Below are 18,274 nucleotides of genomic sequence, written 5' to 3'. Positions count from 1 at the left end.
AAATTACCGCTGATAGTGGCCGTTTACCACGTGATCGCTCCGTCCAATGACGGAACAAACCGGCGTCATTTGATGATGCTGGTTCCTCCCTCCTCTCTCTGTACCGATCGGTACAGTGCGAGAGGAGAGAGCGGGTGTCAGCAGCGCTGTGGGCTGGATCTGTGACTGTTGCAGTCACAAATCCAGCGATCCCTGCAATACCCTGTGCAATACTCTGCAATACCCCCCTGCGCAGTACTCTGCAATACCCCCCTGCGCAGTACCCCCTGCGCAATACTCTGCAATACCCCCTGCGCAATACTCTGCAATACCCCCGCACAATTTTCAGATATTGGCATCATAGCTTGTGGACGCTATAACTTTTACAAAGACCAAATAATACCATATTGTACTTATTTTTACCAAAGATACGTAGCAGTATAAATTTTGGCCAAATTTTATGAAGAAAAATTAAAAAAATTTGCTAAATTTTATAACAGAAACAAAGAAAAATTAATTTTTTTACCGAATTTTCAGTCTTTTTTCTTTTATAGCGCAAAAAAAAAAAACCCAACAGTGATTGAATACCACCAAAAAAAAAGCTCCATTTGTGAAAAAAAAATAATAAAAAAAAAAGGACAAAAATTTCATTTGGGTACAGTGTTGTATGTCTGAGTAATTGTCATTCAAAATGCGAGAGCACCGAAAGCTGAAAATTGGTCTGGATATTAAGGGGGTTTAAGTGCCCAGTGGTCAAGTGGTTAATAATGTTTAAAGTGAAACAATAAAAGTGAAATATCCCTTTAAATTTCGTACCTAGGGGGTGTCTAGAGTATGCCTGTAAAGTATTGCATGTTTACGTGCTTAGAAAAGTCCCTAAACAAAATGACATTTGCGTCAGAGGGGGCGGGGTCACCCGCACATGTGACGTAATGGACTAAGGGGGAAACCTATGCTGTTTCCCCCCCCCCCCAACGACTTATCTGTACTGCCGGGGCCCGGCAATTCATTATAGCCGCGAGTAGTTTAAAGTTACTTTTTTTCCTTTAGAAATGTCATTTTGTGCAGGGACTTTTCGAAGCATGGGAAACATGCGCTACTTTACAGGCATACTATAGATACCCCCAGGTACAAAATTTCACTTTTATTGTTTCACTTTAAGCATTATTAAAATTAGGATTGTCCCGATACCACTTTTTTAGGACCGAGTACAAGTACCGATACTTTTTTTCATGTAGTCGCCGATACCGAATACCGATACTTTTTTTAAATGTCATGTGACAGTTTTCAAACCACAATACAGACTAAGGATATTTTCTTTAGAATTATGAAGAACTCTAACTCAAGACATTATAAAAGAATAAAAATGAGTAAAAATGAATAAAAATGTTTTATTTGCTTGTCACGCAGTAGTAAAAAACTCAAAGAATTTTCATAGAACATGTTGATAAATACAAAAAAAGTATTCTATTTAGGTATCGGGAGCATTTGCGCGAGTACGAGTACTCCCGCAAATACTCGGTATCGGTCCCGATACCGGTACTAGTATCGGTATCTGGACAACCCTAATTAAAATCACTGCTTCCGTAAAAACTGCAGTTTTTAAAACTTTTTTTTGCATTGATACATGTCCCCTGGGGCAGGACCCGGGTCCTCAAACACTTTTTTTTTGGATAAAAACCATGCGCAGTAATCGTGATGCATCGTGGAATCGAATCGTGCCCAGGATAATTGTAATTGTCCTAATTCTAAGACACCTTTCACACTGAAGGCACTTTTCAGGCTCTATAAATAGCATCTGTAACGTGCCTCTCAAGCCTTCCAGTGTGAAAGCCAGAGTGCTTTCACACTGGGGCGGTAAGCTTGCAGGGCCAAAAATAAAAAATTCCTGCAAGCAGCATCTTTGGAGCGGTGCATACACCGCTCATTAACTGCCCCTGCCATTGAAATCAATGGAAAGCGCTTCGGCAGAAGTGCTTTGCGGGCGGTTTTAACTCTTTCCTCTGCATCTAGCTAGGACCCAAAAAGCGCAGCTATAACAGCGCTAAAACTATTGGCGCTTTACTGCTAACGTGCTTGCAGTGTAAAAGGGCTCTTAATATGAGATTCAGTGTTCATTAGAACCACCTGGTGCACATTCAGTGTTCCAATGAGGAAAGTTTTCTTAAGCATAATTAACCTTTAGATCAGGGGTGCCCAACCTTTTGAAGAGCGAGGGCCACTTAACTAACTTGGTAACCAGTCGAGGGCCACAATGAGCAGAGTGGGCGGATGACAGGTCACGGCTACGCTATGGCCCTCTGATCCGCCCAGATGAAAGGGTACGAACTCCCTTCTGTTTTTCAGATTGGAGGTAGGTGGGCGTAAACGGACATCTGTCGCTCTATACAAGTGAAATGAGGGTCCTATTATGTCGGGCTGATCTTGTGAAAAGGGCTTAAGACTGCTTTCACACTGATGTTCTGTGGTTTACTTACACCGCGGGTGCAGCGTAGTGCATCTGTGTCTATCATGCGGGTTAGCTGAAATTTGCCATAGACTGTGGCAAAGCCCGCGCTGTAGAGGAAGCATCGGATTATGGGGCTCTGTTCCGCAGCCACTTTCTTCCTCTACCACCAGCTTCATTCACAACACTGATGCTGTGGTATGGCGGGTCGGCAACCTGCGATCTGGGCTTTCCAACCCACCATTCCAAAGCAGGAGGTTGCGGGCCACATCAGAGGGCTTTGCGGGCCAAATGTGGCCCCTGGGCCACCCTTGCTTTAGATGGTAATCACACCAAAAATAAAATTCCTATTGCACTGGATAACTAAAATTTGACTTGTATCTTTCAGATATCTGAGAAAATCCATGAGCTAATCATGCAAGCAGGAACAGAAGAATTTTGACTTAACTGTAAATTCCATATCTTTGAGTACAGTACAGGACACAGGCATCTTAGTCATACACCATGGGTTACAGGTTTGTACCTTCCGGTGACCTACACTTTTTAGGGACATGCCCCCCCCCCCCCCCCGCCTGATGCCTCCCTATAATCCTACCCCACTATATCACTAACCTAATCATTCTCTTTATATCGTTCCTCTTATCGTTATTGTACAGAACAGGGCAGACATCTTATTCATACAGAACATCTCCGAGCAATGAATATAAATGTGTGCCAACAACTAGTTCAAGCAGAATTGTGGCCACTGTTGAACACAATAAAGGGTAAAAGACCTAGGTTCAAAGTGCTGCTGCAAGCACCTTGCAGCCAAAAGCTGCTACAGCAGAGTATTAGACACCACCTGCTAAAACATTGAGAAGGTATGAACAGAAGACCAGGTGGCAACCTTACAGAAATGGTTGACAGGCTTGGTGTCTAAAGGCCCAGGACACTAACAGATCTAGAGGTGTGTGTGCGCGCCAGAGGTTTTAGAACATAAGGGATTTGGATCTACTGAGCAATTGTGGATTTTGAAATGGGGTGCCCTTTGCAAGTACCCCAGTACAAGGACAAATAGGGAATCTGTCTGATGGAAGCAGTAGCTTTTAGGTACACTCTAATGGCATTGACAAAATCCAGGCATCCTTTGGGTACTTGGGAGCAGGGCACAAAGATGGTAGAACAATATCCTCACCGAGATGGAATTCTGAAACCATCTTTGAAAGAAAGGATGGTCTAGGGCAGGGGTGTCAAACTCAATATCATAGAGGGCCACATCAGACTTATTGCTTCACTCAAAGGTTTGATTGTATTTTTAAGACTGCATAAATTTATCCCAGGTCCTTTTTTTCATAGAATAGGCGCAGGAACTCAACAACCCCCACCCCCTCCAAACCACATCAAACGGGTTGCAGGGTTGCTTAAAGCAACCAAGTTAAAGCAATTTTACAGATAAATTTACCTGGCTGAAGAAGCTTTCAATTCCTAGAAGACATTGAGAAGAAACCGGTTAGGCTAAAAATCAAGGAAATGCATACTACTCTATCCAAACGGAATCACGGAATCCATAAGTTTTATACTTTTAAACACACTAGAACACAAAGGCAGGCGAGACATTAGAACTCTGAATGCAGCTCCAACTCTTCTGCAACGCAAGCCTGCAAAAAGGCCAAGAGAAACCTAAAAACAATTAACCACTTAACCCCCGGACCATATTGCTGGTCAAAGACCAGAGCACTTTTTGCGATTCGGCACTGCGCCGATTTAACTGACAATTGCGCGGTCGTGCGACGTGGCTCCCAAACAAAATTGGCGTTCTTTTTTTTTCCACAAATAGAGATTTCTTTTGGTAGTATTTGATCACCTCTGCGGTTTTTAGTTTTTGCGCTATAAACAAAAATAGAGTGAAAATTTAGAAAAAAAAAAAAATGAATATTTTTTACTTTTTGCTATAATAAATATCCCCCAAAAATATATAAAAAAAATTAAATTTTCCTCAGGTTTAGGCCGATACGTATTTTTCTACATATTTTTCGTAGAAAGAAAATAGCAATAAGCGTTTATTGATTGGTTTGTGCCAAGTTATAGCGTTTACAAAATAGGGGATAGTTTTATTGCATTTTTATTAATATATTTTTTTTTTACTAGTAATGGCTGCGATCAGCGATTTTTTTTTTCGGTACTGCGACATTATGGCGGACACTTTTGACACATTTTTTGGACCATTGGCATTTTTATAGCGATCAGTGCTATAAAAATGCATTGGATTACTATAAAAATGCCACTGGCAGGTAAGGGGTTAACACTAGGGGGCGGGGAAGGGGCTAAGTATGTTCCCTGGGTGTGTTCTAACTGTAGGGGGGGTGGACTCACTAGGGGAAATGACTGATCGCTGAGCCGCTGATCGCCGCCATTGTTAGTATAAAAATTCCATAAATATATCCCATAGTTTGTAGATGTTCTAACGTTCACGTAAACCAATAATATACGCTTATTGGAATTTTCTTTTTACCAAAAAATATGTAGCAGTATACATATTGGCCTACATTTATGAAGAAATTGGATTAATTTTTATTTATTGGATATGTTTTAAAGTAGAAAAGAAAAAATCTATTTATAAAAATATATATTTTTTTTGTTTACAGCGCAAAAAAACAAAAAACAGAAAAAAAAAAAAAAAAAAAAAAAAAAAAACGCAATGGTGATCAAATACCACCCAAAAGCAAGCATTTGTGGCAAAAAAAACTGCACAATTGTCAGTTAAAATAAAAGTTCTGTATCGCAAAAAATGGCCTGGTCATTAAGGGGGGGGGGGGGGGGGCGTTGTAAATATACCAGAGGTCAAGTGGTTAATATGTTGCAGAGTTCATGGAGCATCTGTGTACAAAATCCCAGCATTCCCAAAATTACCTATGGTTAAAAAAAAAAAAAAAGGCGTGAGAGAAAGAATATGCTGACATATAGTATATATAGTACTCATCCTCACTATCCATAAGGGTTAAAACCCGCAGCCTCTGACATAACAGAACCAGAAAAAAACAGCGATTCTGTGTCATCCCCAGAAGCAGGCTTCAGGGAGGGGGCGCTTTTTTACCCCCCATCCGGGCACTAGCTGCTTCAAACCTGGCAAGAAACCCAGGACAGCCAACATAACAGATGTGGCAGGGGGAGGGGCGTTAAGGGTTAACTCAGGCATAGCTTGAGTTCCATAGTGTCAGCGCTGAGTCACCCACCCTGCAAGGCAGGACAAAAAAAACCCACTGGTCACCTCCTTGCTGCTATTGCAGAGCATGGGGGCCCCCGGTATTCACCACCCCACCCAGCTGCAGAGGGAGCTGAAAAACCTCAGGTGTGCTCTGATGTGCTGACTGTGATGTGTATTCACCTCATGGAAGATTCACAGCACTAAAACTGTAACAGCACTAAAACTGACCAGAGGCTGTGCCGAGTCATCTCAGGGAAGAATCACATCGTTACCAAGGAGATTTCCAAGACGGCCGCTGTCTGAGGTAAAAATTACCTCATAGAACACAGCAGCACTGACTGCTTTGTTACCTCAGAAAAGAATCACAGCGTTACCAAGGAGATTTCCAAGACGGCCGCTGTCTGAGGTAAAAATTACCTCATAGAACACAGCAGCACTGACTGCTTTGTCTGTTACCTCAGAAAAGAATCACAGCGTTACCAAGGAGATTTCCAAGACGGCCGCTGTCTGAGGTAAAAATTACCTCATAGAACACAGCAGCACACAGCAGCACCCCCCAGAGTAACAATGAAGGCTGTGTCCGTCTATGAACGAAAGAGAAATCCCAGCATTCCCAAAATTACCTATGGTTAAAAAAAAAAAAAAAGGCGTGAGAGAAAGAATATGCTGACATATAGTATATATAGTACTGTGCAAAAGTTTTAGGCAGGTGTGAAAAAAATGCTGTAAATGGAGGATGCTTCCAGAAGTGATAATAGTTTATTTTTTTTAACAATTAACAAAATGGAAACAAAAGAACAGAAGAATCCTCAATGCTGAGAAATACAGGCAGATACTAATCCAAAATGGCAGGTGGGTGAACTTCTGGCTCAGTTCATTGCAATTAACTCAGCCGGAAGTGGGAGCAGGTATGTGTCAAAACCAGGTACCTGCTCCCTCTCAAAAGTTGGCAAATGTGGCATTGGGGGGAGGGAGCCAAGCGGAGCTTACCCATTTTGGGTGGAGCTCCGCTTTAAGAACTATCTTCAGCATAAAGAAGGACAAGTAGCCCCCACATAGCCCTGATCAACATTAACGAGTCTGTCTGGGATTAAATAAAGAGACAGAATTTTTGTGGTTCGTTCTTTAAGATGTTTTGAACAACCTACCTGCCGAGTTCCTTAAAAAACAGCTTGCAAGTGTGTATTTGATTTAAATGTTTCTTCTATTTGTTTATTTTTTATCAATTTGAAAAATGCAAAGTAATCAAAATATATTTTTGAAAGCATTCTTACTTTACAGCATTACTTCAAACCTGCCTATAACGTTTGCACAGTAGTGTACAAGGTTCAAAACTTAGCAATTCTCCCATATCAATATTATTCCCACAAAAAGAAAAGACATGTGCTCTTATACGGTGTGGCTGGACTATAACATCTCATACTTTAGCTGATGCACAGCAGATTTGGAATTTGCTCCCATCAATGTTCCAAGAATGGTACTTTTGCTAAATCTGAAAAAGCAACCCCCCTTACGCATTCATTGAAAACCAGGAGTTTTTTTTTTAAGTACAAAATGGTGCTCTGGACTTCCTACATCTGGTGCTCAGACATACGATCAGAAAACATTGGATTAAAAACACATCAGAATACCAAACATTTCTCACCTGGCAAAAAGCACCAGCATGGTTTTCAAGGTCATGAATTGTTTTCTGAGTGGATGACAGCTGTGCATTTAGCTGGGAAATTCTGTCTTTATGTTTCTGCATAACAGTTTTTTGCATGTTTTCCAAGCGATGGGTAATGTGTTTTTCTTGATCAGCTAAAAGCTGTCGTAATGCTTCAAATTCTGAAGCCACCATTTTAAGTTTCTGCACAATTTCATCCTAGAAGGAAGAATAAAAGCTACCAATTTAAACTCTGTAACACTTCCATAGACACTCATTTAGGAAAACCATACAGACAAAAAAAAAAAAAAAAAAACACTTTTTACAACTGTGAATCAAATGTGGTCAATATTTAAAATATTAAACAACATTATAGGCCATGAATAAACACATATTAATAAAAGAATGTTCCTAGCTCATATTTTCCCTGTAATATTTTTCAACATCACAATTATACTCTATGATGATATAATTATAGAAGGTAAACTAACCCTTCAACATCAGACTTGGAAAAATAATATTCATTTATACTAATGCAAAAGTGAAATTGAGGCCGACCTATACAAATCTGGACAAAAAAACACTTTTTTTTTGTGGAGCCAAGTATTACACACCTGAAGTTTACAAGCGGTCTTCTCTTCTTCATCTTTGATTTTTTTTATATCTGCAGCTGTACTCCTCAATGCTTTCAGGCGTTCCTGAATGTCAATCTGTATTGGAAAAATAGATTAAAAAGGATCAATATTAAAAAGACAGAAAAGATTCTACATTCCCGTTGATATAGAGAAAAAGAAAATACACCTAAACTGACATTTCAGTTTTCAGGCTGCTAAATGCCGAATTGCAGTGTTTTTTTTTTCTTTAATCTTCAGCAATATATTTCCACTAGTAATCCCAGTTTTGCACAACTACTACAGACATTATATAAAAGGGTAAAAGGTGGTACAACAATCCCTTGATGGAATCTCCATAATGTAGGGCTAGACAAATGTGTAGATTGATACAATTTATATAGTAAGATGTATTTAATTTCTGTGTATCAACTAAGGCTAATCACGTAACATGGTATATTTAAGGGTTTACAACCACAAATCCACCATGTAATAAAGATGAACAAGATCAGACATGTGTGACAACCATGGTTGTCCTTATAGATAGTGGAGAAAAACGTGGACAGGAAGAATATTATGCTCAGGATTACCAGTTGGTAAAAGAAAAAAAAAAAAAAAAAAACACACCAAAACACAGCCGCCACATATGCAAGTCCTAGTAATTTGCAATATATTCTATTTTTTTTTTAGGTTAGGCCACTTTCAAACTGGGGCGTTTTTCAGGCATTTTTGCGTTAAAAAAAGCCTGTAAAGCGCTGAAAGAAGCCTCATCTGCAATCCCAATGTGAAAGCCTGAGTGCTTTCAGAGCCCTTTCACACTACCAGCACCCTAAAAATGCTGGTAAAGCGCCGCTAAGACCCCTTTCACACTGGGGCGTTTTTCAGGCGCTTTGGCGTTAAAAAAAGCTCCCTCAATGGGAAGGGGGCTTTAGGAGCCATGTATTCAACGCTTCTAAAGCGCTGCAAAGAAGCTGCTTGCAGGACTTTTTTTGACGCCCTGCAAGTGCGGTGCCTCAGTGTGAAAGCACTTGGGCTTTCACAATGGGATTGCAGATGCAGCTTCTTTCAGGTGCTTTTTTTAACGCTAAAGAGCCTGAAAAACGCCCCAGTGTGAAAGGGGTCTAAGGCAAAAGCCTTGACGTTAAAGTGTTTGTTGAGACTTTTTTTTTTTTTTAAACCGCCAGCCTCTCTATTAGAGGCTGGCATACGTCACTGTGTAAATCCTTTCTAAAAATGAGCAGCGTAAATAGCTATTTAGAGCTGCCTCCAGGCCTGTCACGTGACTCGCAGCTGCTTTTTAGCGTACACACGGTCGTTTTTTGTGATGAAAAAAAACCCGACATTTTTAAAAACGTCATTTAAAATGACCGTGTTGTGTGGGGAAAACGTTGTTTTATGTCTTCTGAAAAACGACAAAAAAAAAATTCGAACATGCTTCAATTTATTTTTTGTGTCGTTTTTCAAAACGTCGTTTTTTTGTGTCATAAAAAATGATCGTGTGTAGGCTAAAACTACGTTTAAAACAACGTTTTTAAACCCGCGCATGCTCAGAAGCAAGTTATGATGCAAGCTTGAATGGAACAGAGTGCCACCGTACGTGCTGAACGTAACCGCGCTTTGCTAGAGCATTTTGAAAAAACGATGGTGTGTAGGCAACGTCGTTTTTTAAAATGAAGTTTGAAAAACTTCGTTTTTTTTCATGAGAAAAAACGACGTATTTTTACAAGACAAAAAACGACCGTGTGTACGCGGCATAAGACACGGCTACTGCAGGAGGGACCGTGATGTCCCTCTGACTTCAGCAGGGGAGATCACATGGCCGCTCAGCTCCTCCTGTAAAGGTTTACATCCGCTTTAAAGGCGTTGTAAAGGTAAAAGTTTTTTAACCTTAATGCATCCTATGCATTAAGGTAAAAAAAATCTAACAGCACCGCCCCCCCAGCCCCCGTTTTACTTACCTGACCGTTCGAAAGTCCCGGGTGCGTGCTTGTCATCGTGTTCGGTTCCCAGCCTGGCCGTTGATTGGCTAGGCTGGGCGGATTGATAGCAGCACAGCCATTGGCTGGACCTGCTGTCAATCACAGCGGTTGACGCGGCGTGCCGGGGGGCGGGGCCGAGTGATACAGTCGGCGGCTATGGCCGCTGCTGTATCACGGGAGCGCGCTCGCAAAAGCTTTCCACCATGCGAGCTTGCTCGCATGAAGGTGGAAAGCTTTTGCGAGGAGGAGCCGAGACAGCCGCCGAGGGACCCCAGAAGACACGGATCCGGGTCACTCTGTGCAAAACGAGCTGCACAGTGGAGGTAAGTATAACATGTTTGTTATTTAAAAAAAAAAAAAAAATTGTGCCTTTAGTGTTCCTTTAACACAGTGTTTCTCAATTCCAGTCCTCAGGCCCCCCCAACAGGTTAGGTTTTCAGGATTTCCATTATTTTGCACAGGTGATTTGATCAGTTTCACTGCCTTAGTAATCACCACAGCCTTTTCATTTGAGGGAAATCCTGAAAACCTGACCTGTTGGGGGGGCCTGAGGACTGGAATTGAGAATCACTGCTTTAACATAATGTGCATTTCTTAACTTACCACAAGTGATCGCCAAGCCCTAAAGCGTCAAGAGTTTTGGCGATCTGCTGTGGTGTGTTAACGTGTAGCATTAAAAATAAACTTTACCCTGATCTTAAAAATGACAACATAGGCACATTTAGGAATGTTTAGTAATGGAAATCTACAGAAAATTATGATAATCGCAGGTTTTTGTATTTGCGAACCTTATTCCCCTCTACTTTCTTCTCACAGTAGCCATTTTCAATAAGTACAATTTACTTCCTGGAACCCTGGGTCTGCCTCCCGAAACATGTGAGAGGACACACTATCTGAGATATCGCAGTTTACAGAATGTTTATAAACGTAACTTGGTAGACAAGGGGATAAATAAACACTTTTTTTAGAACACTGTGTCATTAATGCTGCATAAACTTATGCTGAATGTTTAACTGATAAAAAGTCCAGTTTAAAATTCTACACCTCTAATACATTATAACCAAAATGAAATGCTATTTCACCTTAAATTCTGTGGTCGTTTCCTCTACTGGCAATACAACATGGCTCCTGTGGTCCACAGACTCCCTGCATATCACGCAAATTTCTTCTGCATCAACTTGGCAATAAAACTTTAGTGGCTCCTGGTGTTTTTTACAATGCTTTATACATTCCTCTTTCTCTTTAGTAAAAAGCAGACGGTTAGAAATGTCCACTACATTCTCCAGAAGACGGTTTGGTCTCAAAAATTTACACTTGGATGTCTTTCGACACTGAGGACAAGGAAAATTGGTCCGAATACCTCTCCATGTTTGGACGATGCAGGCTCTGCAAAAGCAGTGACCACATTCTATCGAAACGGGGTCTTTGAAATGATCCAGGCATATAGCACAGGTGACTTCATCTTGCAAATCCTTAACTGGGTTGCTATTTGCAAGAGCCATCCCTGTTGGTTAAAACAAAAAAAAATATATAAACATTTATCTATATTTAGGCAATTCCATTTTACAATGACAAGACCAATATGCTTTGCCCACGTAAGGCAATGCAGTAAAGGGTTCACCAATATCATCTACCCAGCACAACATACTCACCTCCCCTTCATGCCCTCACAGCACCACTCAGCTGATGCAAGCAGGAGAAGCTGCCCTGGATAATATAGCTTACATTGGGCGATGAAATTAAAAAGGTGACCATGTGCTGCGGAAGGGTGAAGTAAAGCAAACTTGATTCTGTGCCCTGCACAAGGCTACATTTTCATCAAATCTTTGTCCACCTTTTTTTTCTACTAAATGCCTGAATTTTGAGAGCACAAAAAAAAATAACAAAAACACACAGATTCGTTTCCATGTTATACAGCACGGTGCTTGTGCTGTGTAATTTGGCCCCCTGTATTCCCTAAAATACCTGGCTGATCCTGCCTGGCTATACCTTCCCCTCTGCAAACAGACCACAATAATCATGGCTGCAGAGCCCCTGATACCGTGGTCTGTTTACGTGCCTCCGTCATCTGTGTCTGTCTCCTCTGTCCCCCTCACTATCCTGCTCCAGGAATAACATATAGCTTTGTATACTATCCTTTCTGTCTCTGTGTTTTGATAAAAAAAATACCTCCTTCGCCGTATCTCACGGCGGCTCCCAGTGATCACGTGACCTGCCGTATCTCCTCTCCTCCTCGTGTCCCGCCGACGTCAGCGGGGAAATCTAGGCCCGTCAGCTACTTCTGCAAGAGAGACGGCATAGAGGAGACACAGGCGGTTACATGAGCACTGGGAGCTGCCGTGAGATATACAAGGTGAAGGAGGTTTTTTTTTTTTTATGAAACACAGAGACAGGGAGGCACTGCATTAGAGACAGAACAGATAATGTACATTTCTGAAAGTGGGTTAACAACCACTTTAACTCATAGTATGCCAGTACATTGACCATGTGGCAAATTCATGGAGCTCAGCTTTAAGGTAGAACTAAAAGGTAAAACTTGTTACTTAACATTTTGTATAGGGGTTATGGAGATTTACCTTCACTTCCTGTCCCATAAACAAAAAACAGGAAGTGAGAGGAAATTCTTCCAAAAATGAGGAAATCCCTGATCTACACCAGATCTACAGTGGAAGATTTCCCCTCCATTACTGTTCTGGTGATTACCCAACATTTGGGATTTTTTTTCACTTTCAAAGATAATAGTAAACAGGACAAATAAAGAGGGCGCACCTCCCCAATGAGGGCACATACAGCGATAAAAACCTGACAAATGTTATAACCCCACTCCATGCAATACAAAACTAAAAAAACGAACAAAATAAAAAAACCGAGCCTTTAGTTAACGGAAAAGTTCACCTTTCGTAAAACATGTTACACGCATATTCAGGGTGTAACATGTTACAAATTGACAGCTCCCCGATCTGACAGCTAGCTGCGATCTTCTCCTTCCCCGCTAGCTGTCACATATTTAACCACTTCCCGACCGCCGCATGTACATATACGTCGGCAGAATGGCACGTACAGGCACATTGGCGTACCTGTACGTCCCTGCCTAGACGTGGGTCGGGGGTCCGATCGGGACGCCCCCCCGCTACACGCGGCGGTCGGGTTCCCTCGGGGAGCGATCCGGGACGACGGCGCGGCTATTTGTTTATAGCCGCTCCGTCGCGATCGCTCCCCGGAGCTGAAGAACGGGGAGAGCCGTATGTAAACACGGCTTCCCCGTGCTTCACTATGGCGCTGCATCGATCGAGTGATCCCCTTTATAGGGGAGACTCGATCGATGACGTCATTCCTACAGCCACACCCCCCTACAGTTGTAAACACACACTAAGTGTACACTAAATCCTACAGCGCCACCTGTGGTTAACTCCCAAACTGCAACTGTCATTTTCACAATAAAGAATGCAATTTAAATGCATTTTTTGCTGTGAAAATGACAATGGTCCCAAAAATGTGTCAAAATTGTCCGATGTGTCCGCCATAATGTCGCAGTCACGAAAAAAAAATCGCTGATCGCCGCCATTAGTAGTAAAAAAAAAAAAAATTAATAAAAATGCAATAAAACTATCCCCTATTTTGTAAACGCTATAAATTTTGCGCAAACCAATCGATAAACGCTTATTGCGATTTTTTTTACCAAGAATAGGTAGAAGAATACGTATCGGCCTAAACTGAGGAAATTTTTTTTTTATATATGTTTTTGGGGGATATTTATTATAGCAAAAAGTAAAAAATATTGCATTTTTTTCAAAATTGTCGCTCTATTTTTGTTTATAGCGCAAAAAATAAAAACCGCCGAGGTGATCAAATACCACCAAAAGAAAGCTCTATTTGTGGGGAAAAAAGGACGCCAATTTTGTTTGGGAGCCACGTCGCACGACCGCGCAATTGTCTGTTAAAGCGACGCAGTCCCGAACTGTAAAAACACCTTGGGTCTTTAGACAGCATATTGGTCCGGGGCTTAAGTGGTTAAAAAGACACCCAGCTGCGTCACTCGTTCACAGTGCCCTTGTGAATGGAAAATTACAAGGTCCATCAAGTTGTAGTTTTCATTTAACTACCACGGCACTGTGGCAGTTCATCAAGTCTTCCTGTCAGAAAGTATCGGCTTCCTCGTACGAGGTATAAGGAAGCCGATACACTGACAGATTTGCAGGACATCTGCTGATCACTGGTGCAATGCTTTACAGGCGCCTGCAAGAAATAATAATATATGTACATTTTTTTACCTGCAAAAAAATGTGCATTTATAATAATAAAAAAAAAAAAAGTAAACTTATTCTTTGAAGTTGGTAGTAAACATTTGGAAAAAAATAAGTTTCTCCCTGCAAAGGAATACCATAATTTGCTAGTATGCGCCACATACTAGCACATTATGAAAGACTTGCCTTGAGAAACGCCATCACCACTGCAGGGGCTTCCATCTTCACCCGGGGGGTTCCATCCAGGTTCACGGCCACTTGAATGGCCTAGCCAGATCACTTCACTCTGATGCATGCGAGCTGGAGTCTCAGCCACGGCACACAGCTCTGAAGGAACGACATGAGTATGAGTATGCCGTTCCTTTGGAGCATGTGCGCCGGGGACGTCACCAGCTGTTGTTCGCTAGAATATCTCCTAAACGGTGCATGTTTAGGAGATATTCATTTTACCTAGGCAAGGAAAAAAAAATCGAAATGTGGCATTTACTACCGCTTTAACCACTTGCCAACCACCACACAAACATTTCCGTCGACAGAATGGCACGGACAAGCAAATGGGCGTATATATACATCCATTTAAATTTGCCGGCGGCAAGCGTGCACGCCCCTACCGCGATCGTGCCCGCGGACCCGATGTCCGCCGGTGTCCCGCGATCGTGTGTCACGGAGCACAGTACGGGGGATGCATGTGTAAACAAGAATCTGACAGGACACTGATCGTCTGCTCCCTCTCATCCGGAGCAGCGATCAGGGTCATGTCACAGTAAGCCACGCCCTCCTACAGTTAGAACACATCCCTAGGACACACTTAACCCCTTCCTAGCCCCCTACTGGTTAACCCCTTCACTGTCAGTCACATTTACACAGTAATCCGTGCATTTTTATAGAACCGATCGCTGTATAAATGTTAATGGTCCCAAAATAGTGCCAAAAGGTGTCCAAAGTGTCCGCCATAAAACCGCAGAGGTGATCAAATACCACCAAAAGAAAGTTCTATTTGTGGGGAAAAAACAACGTAAATTTTGTTTGGGAGGCACGACCGCGCAATTTTCAGTTAACCACTTAGGACCCGGACCATTATGCAGGTTTAGGACCTTGCCCCTTTTTTCGATTCGGCACTGCGTCACTTTAACTGATAATTGCTCCCAAACAAAATTAGTGTCCTTTTTTTTTCCACAAATAGAGCTTTCTTTTGGTGGTTTTTATGTTTTGCGCTATATACAAAAATAGAGCGACAATTTTGAAAATAATTCAATATTTTTTACTTTTTGCTATAATAAATATCCCCAAAAAAAAAACAAAAACTTTTTTTTTCCCCTCAGTTTAGGCCGATACGCATTCTTCTACCTATTTTTGGTAAAAAAAAAAAAAGAAAAAAAAAAAAAATCGCAATAAGCGTTTATCGATTGGTTTGCGCAAAATTTATAGCGTTTACAATAAGGATGAGCTCCAGCGTGTTCGCATAGCACACGTGCAGAGCCCGCCAGGAATTCTGCGCTGCGCTAATCACAGCCAGGGAGACATTTCCCGATCTCTGCAGCCGAGCATCGGGACAATGTCTCCCTGGCTGTGATTAGCGCAGCGACGTACAGACTTCCTGGCGTGCTCTGCACATGTACCATGCGAACACACTGGAGCTCATCCTTAGTTTACAAAGTAGGGGAAAGTTTTATGGCATTTTTATAAATATTTTTTTTTTTTTACTACTAATGGCGGCGATCTGCAATTTTTTTCGTTACTGCGACATTATGGCGGACACTTTTGACACATTTTTGGGACCATTGTCATTTTCACAGCGAAAAGTGCTATAAAAATGCACTGATTACTGTGAAAATGACAAAGGCAGTGAAGTGGTTAAATACTAGGTGGCGCTAAGGGGTTAAGTGTGCCCTAAGGCCCCTTTCACACTGGGGCGTTTTTCGAGCGTTATTACAGCGTTTTTTGAGCGAAGCCTCATCTGCAATCCCAATGTGCTGGTAAAGCACCGCTAAGACGCTAACGTTTTAGGGCGTTTTTGCAGTGCCTCAGTGTGAAAGGGTAAAGCGTTTTTACAGTGCTTTCAATTCATTTCAATGGAGAGGGGCGTTTTTGGAGTGTTTTTTTTCAGCGCCCAAAAGCTGCTCCAAAGATGCTGCTTGCAGGACTCCGTGTGAAAGGGTGTCCATCGAGATGCATGGAGAGCGTTTTATAAGCGCTATTTTTAACTCTAAAACGCTGTAAAAAACGCTTCGGTGTGAAAGGGGTCTAAGGGAGTAATTCTTACTGTAGGGGGGTGTGGCTGTAGGTGTGACGTCACTGATCATCGTTCCCTATATCAGGGAACAGACGATCAGTGTCACTGCCACAGTGAAGAACGGGGAAGGTGTGTTTAGACACATCTCTCACCGTTCTTCAGCTCCTGTGACCGATCGCGGGACACCGGCGGCGATCGGGTCCGCGCGACCCACGGCTGGGCTCTTAAAGGCAACGTACAGGTACGTGCATGTACCCAGCTATGCCATTCTGCCGTCGTAAATGTGCAGGAGGTGGTCCTTAAAGCGAAGGATCACCCAAAAATCCACTTTTTGACATTAGCTGTAGCATACTGCTAACATCTGCAGTATGCTGTTTTTTTTTTTACTTGTACTTATCGTTATAAAAGCCCTTGTTTTGCGTCTCCGAGCGGGGAATGGGCGTTTCTAAGCGAAGAGGAGTTGATTGACGGCTGCTAAGGCGCGTCTTGGCCTCTGTTTAAAGGGGTGGTTCACCCCCAAAAACAACTTTTTTTTTATTACAATGGCCCCCCACATTACAATACGATTAAGGCCCTTATTATTTTTTTGAAGCTGTACATACCTTTGTACAGCATATTCACCCGTTGCGAGTCCCGCGGGAGTGGGCGTTCCTCACATGTCTGTGATTGACATTTTGCCCAAAAACGAGCTCCCCCCCGTTGCGTAAGCCGCGTCACGGTTGGCGAAAGGAGCCGAACGGCGAGTCGGCGCTATACTGCGCGTGCGCATCGCCGTTCGGCGACTGTCGCCAATCGTGACGCGGCTTACGCGACGGGGGGAGCTAGTTTTTGGGCAAAATGTCAATCACAGACATGTGAGGAACGCCCACTCCTCGCAACGGGTGAATATGCTGTACAAAGGTATGTACAGCTTCAAAAAAATAATAAGAGCCTTAATCGTATTGTAATGTAGGGGGCCATTGTAATAAAAAAAAGTCGTTTTTAGGGTGAACCACCCCTTTAATCTTTAACTGCCATGATGCTGCACATGTGATCAGTTATGACACCAGCCATTGGATGGTTTGACAGCACAACCAATGTGACAGTTAGCATTCCCGGCATGCCAGGAATGTAACTGCTTTTTCAAACTGTTAAATTGATGGGTGAACCCCCGCTTTAAGTGGTTAAAGCGACACAGTGCCGAATCGCAAAAAGTGTTCTGGTCTTTGGGCAGCCAAATGGTCTGGGGCTGAAGTGGTTAAGCTTTCTACAACTTCTTAGAAAACTCAAAAGAGTGGAAATTATGCAAAGCCATTTACATGCACTGACACCTCATAGTCCCTGCTTAAACACACTTTGAATATAACACGTTCACTGGCTGAATACAACAGAGAGACCCCTTGGCTTGAAAGATTCCAATAAAACAGTGACACATTGAGGAATGCAAATACACAACTATAAATGCATCTTCTAAACTGTAATAAAACAAAGCCAGAGGGACAGAAAATGGACTCACAGCACTAGAACCGCCCGTAGGGCACGATCCCCAGATACCAAAACAAACTTCACCCGGAAGTTGGAAGCCGCACACTACATTCCTCTCACAACCAGCTCCGCCAATCAGCAGTCCCCCTCACATCCCGCTCCGCCAATCAGCAGTCCCCTCACATCCCGCTCCGCCAATCAGCAGTCCCCTCACATCCCGCTCCGCCAATCAGTGTCGTGTTCACATGCGGCCGATGGGCAAAACAAACCTCACCCGGAAGTTGGAAGTCGCACACTGCAGTCCCCTCACATCCCGCTCCGCCAATCAGCGAGCTGTTCACATGCGGCCGATGGGCAAAACAAACCTCACCCGGAAGTTGAAAGCCGCACACTGCAGTCCCCTCACATCCCGCTCCACCAATCAGTGTCCTGTTCACATGCGGCCGATGGGCAAAACAAACCTCACCCGGAAGTTGAAAGCTCCACATA

At 42.6% G+C, this 18,274-nt stretch overlaps 1 protein-coding gene across 4 annotated transcripts in view; it reads right to left on the bottom strand.

The window, feature by feature from the left end:
- Positions 1-18,274, bottom strand: part of LOC120929394 (E3 ubiquitin-protein ligase TRIM39-like) — a 23,044-nt gene extending 4,770 nt beyond the window's left edge. Inside the window, exons 1-6 of one of the 4 annotated variants that reach the window (XM_040340797.1) lie at positions 17,817-17,953; positions 12,014-12,125; positions 10,927-11,348; positions 7,869-7,964; positions 7,255-7,473; positions 3,867-3,889 (exon numbers count right to left, since the gene is read on the bottom strand). In XM_040340797.1, coding sequence (XP_040196731.1) covers positions 3,867-3,889; positions 7,255-7,473; positions 7,869-7,964; positions 10,927-11,346 — 758 coding nt within the window. In that variant the 5' untranslated portion in view covers positions 11,347-11,348; positions 12,014-12,125; positions 17,817-17,953. Of the gene's footprint in view, positions 1-3,866; positions 3,890-7,254; positions 7,474-7,868; positions 7,965-10,926; positions 11,349-12,013; positions 12,126-17,816; positions 17,960-18,059 lie in introns of those variants that run through there. The other 3 variants (XM_040340795.1, XM_040340798.1, XM_040340796.1) reach the window with 3 other exon arrangements.

The sequence above is a fragment of the Rana temporaria genome, chromosome 2 (assembly GCF_905171775.1).
Source record: "Rana temporaria chromosome 2, aRanTem1.1, whole genome shotgun sequence".
NCBI lineage: Eukaryota > Metazoa > Chordata > Amphibia > Anura > Ranidae > Rana > Rana temporaria.
Note: the sequence above shows the minus strand (reverse complement) of the source record. Positions and strands in the feature narration are given on the sequence as shown.